The 12,602-nt window shown below is 39.6% G+C and overlaps 1 protein-coding gene across 31 annotated transcripts in view; it reads right to left on the bottom strand.

The window, feature by feature from the left end:
* The window catches only part of Dlg2 (discs large MAGUK scaffold protein 2), a 1,657,078-nt gene that overhangs the window by 392,890 nt on the left and 1,251,586 nt on the right, over positions 1-12,602 (bottom strand). For all 31 annotated transcript variants that reach the window (XM_075952981.1, XM_075952978.1, XM_075952983.1 and 28 more), the window contains one exon: positions 12,317-12,455. In XM_075952981.1, coding sequence (XP_075809096.1) covers positions 12,317-12,455 — 139 coding nt within the window. The remainder of the gene's footprint in view (positions 1-12,316; positions 12,456-12,602) is intronic.

The following is a 12,602-nucleotide window of genomic DNA, read 5'->3' on the forward strand; positions in this document are numbered from 1 at the left end:
AACAAATAACCTAATATCCAATACAAATTCATTTAAGTAAATTATGGTTCAACTGCATTTAATAGACAATTATTATACATTATATATATTATATATTGAAATATTTTGTATCCCTTGAGTTTTTATTTTATTCATCTGGTAGAATACTTACTTTGGTATTCTTTATATTTTGTTAATTTTATGAATTTATATAAACATACATTTTTTATAATAAAAATAGTTAAAAAACAAAGAGCAGAAATCCTAATAGAACAAAAAATATGGCTGATGGGAGTTGCAAAAAATAAGGAAATGATTTTAGTGGTGAACATTGCAAAGACTGTCTGGGAACTATGCAAAAGTAATGTTTTTAAAATGACTTTTTAATCAGATATAATTGATGCATTGTCTGTATTACCGATATCATCTAAAAACAATAATTATATAACCCCCCAAAGTATGAAATTAGTCAAATCTGCAATAGAGTAAAACTGTGTTTAGAATGTAATGATGATAGCCCACAGTAATCTTGTATTTGTTAAGGTGTTCATTAACAATAAATAATCTCTATAATAATGATGATGATGATGATAATGAATAAAAATGAAATAATCTTACCCACAGCAGCTAATGATACAGGTTATGACAGAAGCCACCCAGAGATAACAAGGTTGTCATTGCTAACTCACTAGCAAAGTTTATATACATTGCACCTATATACATGGGTGCAATAAGGAAGGAGATAATCTCTATGTTCTGTTATCATCTCCGTGACACATGGCAGTTAGAGTAATCTCCCAAAGGAATAGATCATGGTGAGTTGCCCTGAGTCATAGCATGTAACCTGTTTCTATTAAAAAAGATGAGGGCCAGAAACAAGCTGCGCATCGTGTTTTGACAGAAATTGACTTGCAGTTCAGGGGACAACTATGAACCATGGTTGCTGTCTTTTATATCGATCCCCTCAAAACTACCCCCTGTTCATCTTTAGTCTATTTCATCCTTTCTTATTACATCATTCAGTCTGAAACGGTGATGATGAACTCTTGTGTCACAAAATAATACAGCACTGATTTGATAATTTGAATAATCAGTGACGTAGGTTTAGATGTACAATAACCATCTTCCATAAGATAGTAGGCACAATGTTGCTCGTTATGGGCACAGAAAATGATGAATCTCCATAAATGACATCTATGTATCTTTCAATTCTCATTACAACCTCATTTTTGCTAACACTGAATTAATTTCTCTGACAGTAAACAGCAACTTAATATGTTTCCAATATGTTTTTAGCTGTTCCTCTCTAATTAAGATTTGCTAACTTCCCCATTAATACTCTCTGTTTCTTACTGAATCGCTATGAATCACACCTCCACGCTTGTGTATGTCAACCTTAGAGGTTATGTGTAGACCTCATCAATAAAGAGAAAACTCCCCTTGCAGCTTTTACTTAATGATCTATTCTCTGTCCGTAGCACAGGTTAACCCTTTTCCTTCTTTCCATTAGGACACTTTGCTTCGAAAGAGACTTGTATTAGCACGCCCCCTGTTGGAGAAACCAGGCAAGCAGCACAGAGCAGAATGGGTAATTTCAAGGCATCTGCTTATGAATCCTTAAATTGGTGACATTTTATAATGAGCTTTAAAAAATTTGCGCCTTGAAGAATATTGACAGAGGAATCCTACTTGATGTTAGCGATCAGCTACCATGAAGAACCAAGAAAGAAAACAGAACCCTACAATTTATCCAAAGTGCTTAGCTGCAGAGGTCAGGTGGAGAGACTGTTTATGCCAGGCTTGGCTCCATTGACTCCCACTTTATATTTTCAGTTTAGTATTAGATGTTCCTTATAGTTATAAAAATAAACATTCTCAATGAAGCTATTGGATTATACCTTTTCTCGTAATAAAACCCTGCAATGTGTTCTACAATGTAAGTACGCTGGAGAAGCATATGGAGATCACACCCTGCTTGCGCAGCTGCATCACACTGCTGGCTCGGTTTCAATAAAGAGCTGGAAGATGTTTACCAAGAAGTATTGTTTGTGAAAAATTCATCTTATAGACCTTGTTTTCAAAATAGTATTAATAACAGCTAGCCCAAAAAACCGCTTATGTCTTTCCTATCACTTCACATATGAACCCGTTTATGGTCGCGATAAACCTTCAAGGTGGGGAGTGCCACTCCGCTTCTTTGATAAATGAGAAAGCTGAAGCAGAGCGCGGCTCTGTTGCACACCTAAGGTCCTACAGGAGAAAGTCAAGGCTGGGGTCAAATTTGAGCAGGTGGCCTTGGCGACGTAGGACCCAAATGTTCATCAGAATTCTCGTGCAGGCTCAGTTGCCTGTTGACAGTCCCGCTGACTGTACTGTTTCCTATTGTGCTTGGTTGAAAGCACATAGGGAAAGATAATTGTATTATATAATGAAGAAAGGAAATGCTGTTAATCCAATCCTCCTTTAAATCATGGACTTCAAGGTAAAAAGCAGACAGGCTACAGGCTCATGCTCTGACAGTGACCTCTGGCTCTGACTGTTCCACAGCCTCTTCCTGAGCAATATCCCTCATCTTGCACTTGGCAAAAGACTGTGAACAACATATGATAATTGGGAAGGTGGTGTCATTTAATTCAATGTCTCCCAAACTTTGGAAGCATATTTTCTTTGGGGCTTGTTTACAAACAATGAAATAAAAGAAAAGATGGTCTATAGGAACACTGTCTAACTAGACCAGGCTAGCTCCTCATGAGGACGAGCTGTAGCATCTAGCTCAAAACACAGTTCATACCCCCTTCCTCTGTGTTCCCACTTCTGATCCCCTTGCCACTGCATTCCAGCTGTAAAATCTCTTCAGTGGTCCAACAACTTCTCAAAGAAGCCTTAAAAGAAATCCCAGGTAATTTAGACTTACTGACTAGTACTTGTCAGTAGATTCTTAATGTACTTTAGAGTAAACTCGTAGTTCATCATTACTCCTGAATCCTTTATCATCTGGTTCCTGACTTCTACCCCAGTCTGATTTTCTACATGTTTCCATTAGCCAAGTTTCCTAAACACACTACAGTTATTCCCAATGCAGTGACTTTGGCCTTGCTTCTTCTTCTTTTCCTCCTCCTTCTCCTCCTTCTCCTTCTTCCTTTCTTTGTCTTCTTCTCCTCCTTCTTCTCATTCTCCTTCTCTTCTTCCTCCTCCCTCTCCTCTGCTTCTTCCTCTTCTTATCCTCCCCTCCCCCTCACTCTTCCTCTTCTTTGTAGCATCCTTTCTCTGATCTTTCCATAACCACGTGTCTTCATTCTTAAGTTCTCAGCTCAACACTATCGCTGTCTCCTCAGGGAGGCACGCTCAAGGTATTCTATCTCATGAGGTGCTCTCTCCTAGTCCTTGCCTATCACATGACCCTATTGTGTTTCCTCTATAGTTCTCAACTAGTTCTGAACTTATTCTAGCTATCTTAATTCTATACCAGAATATAAATTCCATAAGGACAGTAACCCAATGTGCTTTTCCTATTATGATTTTGTTTCTAATAGCTATGTGGGATACCTTTTAGAAACTGAGTAATCACTGAATGCTTAAGTCAATGAAAGAGAAACAGCAACTTGGGTAAATGCCAGAAACATACCTAGCAAGCTGGTATTCTGTAATTTGGGGGCAAATAGGGTAGAGGTGGACTTCTAGAGAGTGGGATGGTATGAACTTAGATGACCAGTCAAACAGGTGAACCTCAGTCACAATTCAGAGCTGTTCTTAGTTTCTATACATGAGGACTCTAGAGATTTTATTTAGCTCTTGCTTTAGAGTCAACCAGAATATGTGAAAGCCTCCTCTACTGTGACTCAGGTGTGTATGTGCCTTTAAGGTCACGTGAATTCAGTTTCTAGTAATAGGATGCACATCTTCCACAGCCCAGTTCTACTTCCCTGATTTCCTTAATGACATTCACTGAATTCATTAGGAAATTAAGCAATTGCCTGGTGAGAGCTTCGTTTTGCAACCCATTTCTTTTTGTTTCAGTGTAGTGCTGAGGATTCATTTGGCTACTCTCAAGAGGTGGATCTGGACGGTAAACAAACATGGCTCACCCTCCTGAGTACGAGGGAAGATGTGATGGCATGGAGGAGGAATGGGTGGTGGGAGGTAGCCTGTGACGTTTTCCTCGTTCACAGGTGATGCTACATTGACGGCAGCTTGTTTGAATTCTTCTTCCAGATCCTTCGTTCTCCAAACAGTAAATGTCAGCTTCGAGAAACAGAATGAGTACTGTGTTGCATATTCGACAACATCATCTCTCTATTTGGCTCTACTGCATACAAGCAGAGGACCAGAGAACGCCAAAAAAATCATTCATTCTAGGCCCGTGCTCACCTTCCATCATGTAGGAGCAGATTAGGCGACATGTATATACGGCCCTTCCAAATCTGACAGCTTCTAACTCTCAGTCAAAAGCCACATGGGCACCATTGTTTTTATTTTTATTTATTTATTCATTTTTTGAGACAAGGTCTTACACTGTAGCCCAGTCTGGCCTCAGACTGGTAACCCTCTTACCTTATCTCCCCAGGTACTTGGATTGCAACAGTGAGCAATTATACCCAGCTGAAAACCAGATTTCTTCATCACACTGAATCTACTCTGATGTGGGATTCCCTTCTGTATGCTGTGAATACCATTAGTTAATAAAGAAACTGTCTTGACCTGCACAGGGCAGAATAGAGGTAGGTGGGGAAAACTAAACTGAATGCTGGGAGAAAGAAGGCAGAGCCAGTGAGACTCCATGTAGCCATGAGAGGGGAAGAACAGGTGCTGACAGCTGGAATCTTGCCGGTAGGCCATGAGGCTCATGATAAAATTTAAAATAATAGAAATGGGTTATTTAAGAGATAAAAGTGAGCTAGAAATATGCATAAGCTAATAGGCCAAGCAGCGTTATTATTAATACAGTTTCTGTGTGATTATTTTGGTTCTGGGCAGCCTGGACCAAACAAGTAGCCCCCTACAACACTACTCTACTGTGTCTCAGTAGGCTCTCTATGAAGGCATTTTCATCCAAGACTGTTTTATTTAGGTACCCTTTCTATAAATTGGAAAAATATTTACAAATGTAGTGAAAAAGAGGTAAACTAAGTCAGGTAGCTTAAAAATCTTTACTATCTCCCCTAACCCCCATCCTACCCCACCCACAAGATCCCAATTTTCTCCCCAGCAGTTTTGTCTACTTCCCATAGCCAAGAGGATAACTATATGGTTTTCCTTGGGTTCACTTTCTTATTTAGCTTCTTTAGGATCACCAATTGTAGGCTCCGTGTCCCTTATTTATGGCTAGAAACCAATTATGAGTGAGTACATCCCATGTTCATCTTTTTGGGTCTGGGTTACGTCACTCAGGATAGTGTTTTCTATTTCCATCCATTTGCATGCAAAATTCGAGAAGTCATTGTTTTTTACCGCAGCATAGTACTCTAGTGTGTATATATTCCACACTTTCTTCATCCATTCTTCCATTGAAGGGCATCTAGGTTGTTTCCAGGTTCTGGCTATTACAAATAATACTGCTATGAACATAGTTGAACAAATGCTCTTGTCATATGATAGGGCATCTCTTGGGTATATTCCCAGGAGTGGTACTGCTGGGTCCAGGGGTAGGTTGATCCCAAATTTCCTGAGAAACCCGAAACACTGATTTCCAAAGTGGCTGCACAAGATTGCATTCCCACCAGCAATGGATGAAGGTTCCCCTTCCTCCACAACCTCCCCAGCAAAGGCTATCATTGGTGTTTTTGATTTTAGCCATTCTGACAGGTGTCAGGGGAGAAGGGGAGAGAAAAGTGAGAAGGGGAGGATGGGGGGAACTTAGGGAAACAGGATGATTGGGATAAAGGAAGGCTGGATAGGAGAGCAGGGAAGCACAATTCTTAGTTAAGTGAGCCATCTTAGGGTTGGCAAGAGACTTGAACCTAGAGTGGCTCCCAGGAGCCCAAGGCGATGTCCCCAGTTAGTTCCTTGGGCAGCTGAGGATAGGGAACCTGAAATGACCCTATCCTAGAGCAATACTGATGAATATCTTGCATATCACCATAGAACCTTCATCTGGTGATGGAGGGAGATAGAGACAAAGACCCACACTGGAGCACTGGACTGAGCTCCCAAGGTCCCAATGAGGAGTGGAAGGAGGGAGAACATGAGCAAAGAAGTCGGGATCACAACGGGTGCACCCACCCACTGAGACAGTGGGGCTGATCTATTGGGAGCTCACCAAGGCCAGCAGGACTGTGACTGAAAAAGCATGGGATAAAACTGGACTCTCTGAACATGGCGAACAATGAGGGCTGATGAGAAGCCAAGAACAATGGCTCGGGGTTTTGATCCTACTTAATGTGCTGGCTTTGTGGGAGCCTAGCCAGTTTGGATGTTCACCTTCCTAGACATGGACAGAGGGGGGCGGACCTTGGATTTTCCACAGGGCAGTGAACCCTGACTGGAGAGAGAGGGTGAGAGGAGTGGGGGGAGGGAGAGAAGGGTGGGAGGAGGGGGAGGGAAATGGGAGGCTGGGGGGAGGCGGAAACTTTTTTTCTTTTTTCTTTTCCGTTTCTCAATAAAAAGAAATTAAAAAAAAAAGAAAAAAAACTTTACTATCTATCCATAACAGAGGGAGTATAAACCAGAGGAATAGGGCAATACTCTTTAAAACAGACTGAGAAATATATGAGGCATTTATAATAAGATATTTCTAGTTTTATGTGCTTTTAGAGGTTGCTGAAGAATTCTGTCTATAGAAATGCTTTCCTGTTTGCTAAGCTCCCATTGTTACTGAATTTGTTACTTTAGACAAATATAATAAAGTCCTTAAACATAATATATAATTCAAAGATAGTATTAAACCCATATAGTCGTCTGAAATAAATATAGTATTAATAATTTAGTATTATACTAAAACCTTATACTTTCTTTTTTCTTTAAAGATTTATTTATTTATTATGTATACAGTATTCTCAGTACTCTGCCTGCAGGCCAGAAGAGGGCACAGATCTCATTACAGATGGTTGTGAGCCACCATGTGGTTGCTGGGAATTGAACTCAGGACCTTTGGAAGAGCATGCGGTGCTCTTAACCACTGAGCCATCTCTCCAGCCCCCACCTTATACTTTCTTAAAGGAATAAAGATCCTTTACTCCAAATCTATAGTGAAGGAATTCAGGACTTACAGAGATTAAGTGACTTGAATGGTCATGTGGTATTGAGTGACTGGACCAAGACCACATGCTGTAAAATCATCTCTGTGAGATGACAGGTGTAGATGGGGGAAGAGACCTCTAAAGATAGGTTGATTAGAATTCTTACTTTGATTCTTGCTGTATGAAATGAGGCATTTTATTAACTTTAAATTTTTTTTTAAATTTATAAACATTTAGACTATTACCCAGAAATCACACACACAGACACACACACATATACACACACGTACACACTTACTTTATATTCCTCTTTAAATATTTACAAGCTATCTCCCTACTACAAATTCCCTTTCTGACTTTGTTTTGGCATAAATGATGACAATTTTTAATTATGGAGGAATCACAGGTGTAAAGAGAGCCAGTACTTGGCACACTGGGAGAAAACAATCACTTTAGCTGTGGGACTTCTAAGTACACTTTGGAGAGACTTTTCATGCTTGTTTCCAGGAGTATGGAGTATTTGTGGGTTTTACAATCTCATATGGTCACACACACACACACACACACACACACACACACACACACACACACACACACAAGTTCATAAAAATTCAACATCCTGGTGAATACCTACAAACCCTCAAGTTCAGAATCAAGGTCACCTCTTCGTTAAAACTTCGTTTGGTGCTATGGCTGTTCCTATGATGTCTATATAAACCTCAAAATCATTTGCAAATGTTTATTAAATACCTCCTATGGTATTAGGGACCTTTGATAATACTCCATAACACTTGTGACTGAATTTTCCTTATCTCTGGAATTCAGTCCATGGCTGGAGAGACAGCTTAAGCAGTTAAGAACTCTTGCAGCTTAGTTCAGTTTCTAGCATGTGACACATGTGACCTTCTATAGCTCCAGTTCCAGGGGATTCTATACCCTCCCTGCCTCTCAAAAGGTATACACACATGTCACATACACACATGTCACATACACACATGTCACACACACATGTCACACACACATGTCACACACACATGTCACACACACATGTCACATACACACATGTCACACACATGTCACACACACACATGTCACACACATGTCACACACACATGTCACACACACATGTCACATACACACATGTCACACACACATGTCACACACACATGTCACACACACATGTCACACACACATGTCACATACACACATGTCACATACACACATGTCACATACACACATGTCACACACACATGTCACACACATGTCACACACATGTCACATACACACATGTCACATGCACACATGTCACATACACACACGTCACACACACGTCACACACATGTCACACACACATGTCACATACACACATGTCACACACATGTCACATACACACATGCCACACACACATGTCACACACACATGTCACACACACATGTCACACACACATGTCACACACACGTCACGCACACGTCACGCACACGTCACACACATGTCACACACACATGTCACACACACATGCCACACACATGCCACACACATGTCACACACACGTCACACACACATGTCACACACACGTCACATACACACGTCACACACACATGTCACATACACACATGTCACACACACATGTCACACACACACGTCACACACACACACGTCACACACACACACGTCACACACACACACGTCACACACACACACGTCACACACACACGTCACACACACGTCACATACACACGTCACATACACACATGTCACATACACACATGCCACACACACATGTCACACACACATGTCACACACATGTCACATGCACACATGCCACATACACACATGTCACACACATGTCACACACACATGTCACATACACACATGCCACATACATGTCACATACACACATGTCACACACACATGTCACATACACACATGCCACACACATGTCACATACACACATGTCACATACACACATGTCACATACACACATGTCACACACACATGTCACATACACACATGTCACATACACACATGTCACACACACATGTCACACACATGTCACATACACACATGTCACATACACACATGTCACGCACATGTCACGCACATGTCACATACACACATGTCACATACACACATGTCACATACACACATGCCACACACATGCCACACACATATATAAGCAAAACAGAAATAAACCTTAAAAATTTTATTTAAAAGATCTTCAGCATTTCAAAAGAATACAGACTAATGCAGAATTGCCAACACCTTATTTTCTAGGTAAGGGCATAATAACTGCTATTAATTATAATTATTTTACCAAAGAAGGAAAATTTAATACCAGAATATATAACCTCAAGGTTATGAAACAATAAAGTTACCATTATGGAAAAACCGACCAGTGCAGAGGGAATAGGCCTTGCTTTATGTACTTTTTTGGCTTCAATTTATTAATTTTTAGATGCTTAGTGCCCATACTCTAGCAGAAAATATTGAATTAATATAATGAATAAAATACTGAATATGTCTCTGAGCGAGTATTTCTGGCCCATAGAAAGCTAACATCCAGGGAACATGAGATAGGACACACTGGTGTTGGCAGAGTGGCAAGAAGAAGTATGGATATAAGTTGATAGAATTTTAGTGGTGATTTTGCTAGGCACCAGCCATTCCTAAGATTTTCTCTGGTTGTTAGCAACACCTAACAATTATTTATTCATGCTGCACATGGTTCTAGGTTGCTTGAGCTCATTTTTATTTAATCACTACAACCCACTGAGAAAGATTCAAGGGCCCTTCCCTGACAGAGGGGAGGAACTGGAAGTGTGCAGATATTAAGAGATTAACCCAGGGCCACAGTTAGCCAGAGACAGAGCCTGGTCTCGCCTGCACTGCCTGGCTTTATAGCTCAAAAGAACTCACAGACCCTTTCCAGCAGTGTGTTTCTCTGATGAGAAAGGTTGGTTTAAGCTGATGTTCACTTTGGTACTAAAGAGGAAATCTAAATGTATTTTAGTTATGATTCTAAAACTGCCAGAGAACAAAGTTTTTCTATTCAAAAGCTATGCAACCATAAGCTCTTTGAGCGAAGTTTAATTTCTCCATTCCTAAATAGTGATAGCAGTCAATCCCTCTGTTTTCAGAAGGATTAAGTGAGCAGAATGTGTTAAACACCTAGCAAGTGGCCAGGATTATAGAGAGACTTTAACAAATGTTAATTTATTATGGGTCCTAGTAAGATAAAATGACATTTCAAATTAAAATCAGCTTCAATATTAGAGGCAGGCTGAGAGCAAACAGATCATTCTTCGGTGCTTAAAGGTGTCTGTATTTACAAAATACTTCATAGAGCCCTGAGCATTATCTTTGCCATAGTTTTCATTTTAATTATGAACACGGAGCTCAGACATCTCAGCCCCGGAAGAAATTTGCACAGATGTACGTTTTCAGCTTCCAAATGTTTTGTTCCCTGGCTAAAGATAAAACAAGCTATGTCAGCAAACCTGATATTGCAAAATAATAGGAAATACTTAATCATTTAAAAATATATGCCAAGGAACAGAAAGGCCAAAGAATAAGCACACTGACAGCATGAGATCTCCTTTACTTTGTAAAAACTGATAAATGACTTCAATTAGACAGATAAGATATAAAACCAAAACAATTCATCTCTATTTGTTATGTATACAAATATATGTGGAAATATATCTATATATCTATATTTAATCTCACTTTCTATTTTTTTTTGAGACAGGGTTTCTCTATTAGCCTTGGTTGTCCTGAAGCTCACTATGTAGACCAGGCTAACCTCCAACTCAGAGAGATCTGCCTACATTAGCTTCCTAAGTGCTGGGATTAAAAGTGTGTGTCACCACAGCCAAATTTTGTTCAAAAAAAATCAAAGAAAAACCAAATTGCGGAGAAATGTATAAACTATGAACTTACTTTGAACAGTCAATGTTAACCCCCAGTTATATCTAAGTATACATTTGTATATGTTTGAAATTTTCATTACAGGTTGTTATATTGGTTAGCTCAAAGTAGGTCACTCTGAAAGGAATTTGAGAGAGATCTTAATTTTAATTAAGTATTTCATTCAGTGTGATTTGATCATATTCACCCTTCCCTAACTCCTCCCAGATCCACTTTGTGACTTCTTTCCAAAAATACATTATTTTTCATTTTTTATACCCGCCAAGGCTAATTTATGCTTCCCATATATTGTTGGCTGTGTGGCCTTCCATTGGAGAGTGGTCCATTCATCAAGGGCTGTATTCTTAAAGAGAACTAACTCGCTTTGGGAGATTTTTGTTTCATAACCATCATTTTGCCTCTTTGCCAAGTATATTAATCATATACTAGTTTTAGAAAAAACATGCTTAAAAATATGAAGCAAAAAATGAACCTTTTTTATTCACCCATCAATTTACTTATTTATTTATCACTCAGTATTTGTTGGGTTCTTCATTGTTGGAAATGTAAATGAATTAAAATTTTCTCTGTGAATTGTCAGAGCTGATTTTCTAGCGTCCTGTACCCACATGCTGTCACTTGTGGTATAAGAAATGTATTGACATATTCTGAGATTCCTGCCCTTCTCCCTCTTGGAGTTACTATGATGTATTAGTTTTGAACTCCTTAAAAGCAAATTCATCTCCTTTCTTCTTACCCATTGCTTTTCCACTAGAGGGAGGGCATGGGAACTCCCATATAATGTTGCATGTGGGTTGCCATGGGTAGTAAGAACATGAAAATAGAGTCAGAAGAGCAGAGTTTCAGTTCTGATCTCACACAATCAGATGGGCAGTAGAAACAGCTATTCCCTTTTTCTGAACCTGGTGTGACTATCTTTCATCAAGTAATGAAAGCAACTCTACAGAATGGCCACAAAACTCAAATGGCACCAAAAGTAAAAAATCTGGGTCAATCACTTTATAATGGAAACACACATAATACCGTTTCTCCCAAGGAATCTGTGAGTATCTAGCAGGAAATTCCATTACACAGAGACAATTATGTGAAGATTCTCACAGAAAGTAAAGCTACATTGAGTTTCAAGAACACTTAGAAGCTTTAGTCTAGCCACTAAGTAACAGTTGCCCTAGTACACAAATGTTACTTCTTCCTAAAAACAGTATCGACCCACTTAAGCAAGAAGTGTCTCTGACCTGGTGTAGTCATCTTCAACCAGCATGTGCTTTGGAATTGGTGAGTACCTTCCTGGAGAGATGGGCGGCAGGGAAGTTTTGTATTCTAATGTGCCATTGTTACCAGACAGTAGATGATTATCCATCGGTGGAGAATAAGCTAAGGAGTTGGGGAGAGAGAAAGAAATGAAATCAAACCTTTGATGTGGGTGATTCAATGTGTTATACTTCAGAGGATGTGTTGCAAATACAAAGGCTTTGCTGCATGCAAAAATTTTTCCTGTTCTCCAAGAGGGGTGAGTTGCTG

This window comes from Microtus pennsylvanicus, chromosome 18, assembly GCF_037038515.1.
Source record: "Microtus pennsylvanicus isolate mMicPen1 chromosome 18, mMicPen1.hap1, whole genome shotgun sequence".
In the NCBI taxonomy this organism is placed as follows: domain Eukaryota; kingdom Metazoa; phylum Chordata; class Mammalia; order Rodentia; family Cricetidae; genus Microtus; species Microtus pennsylvanicus.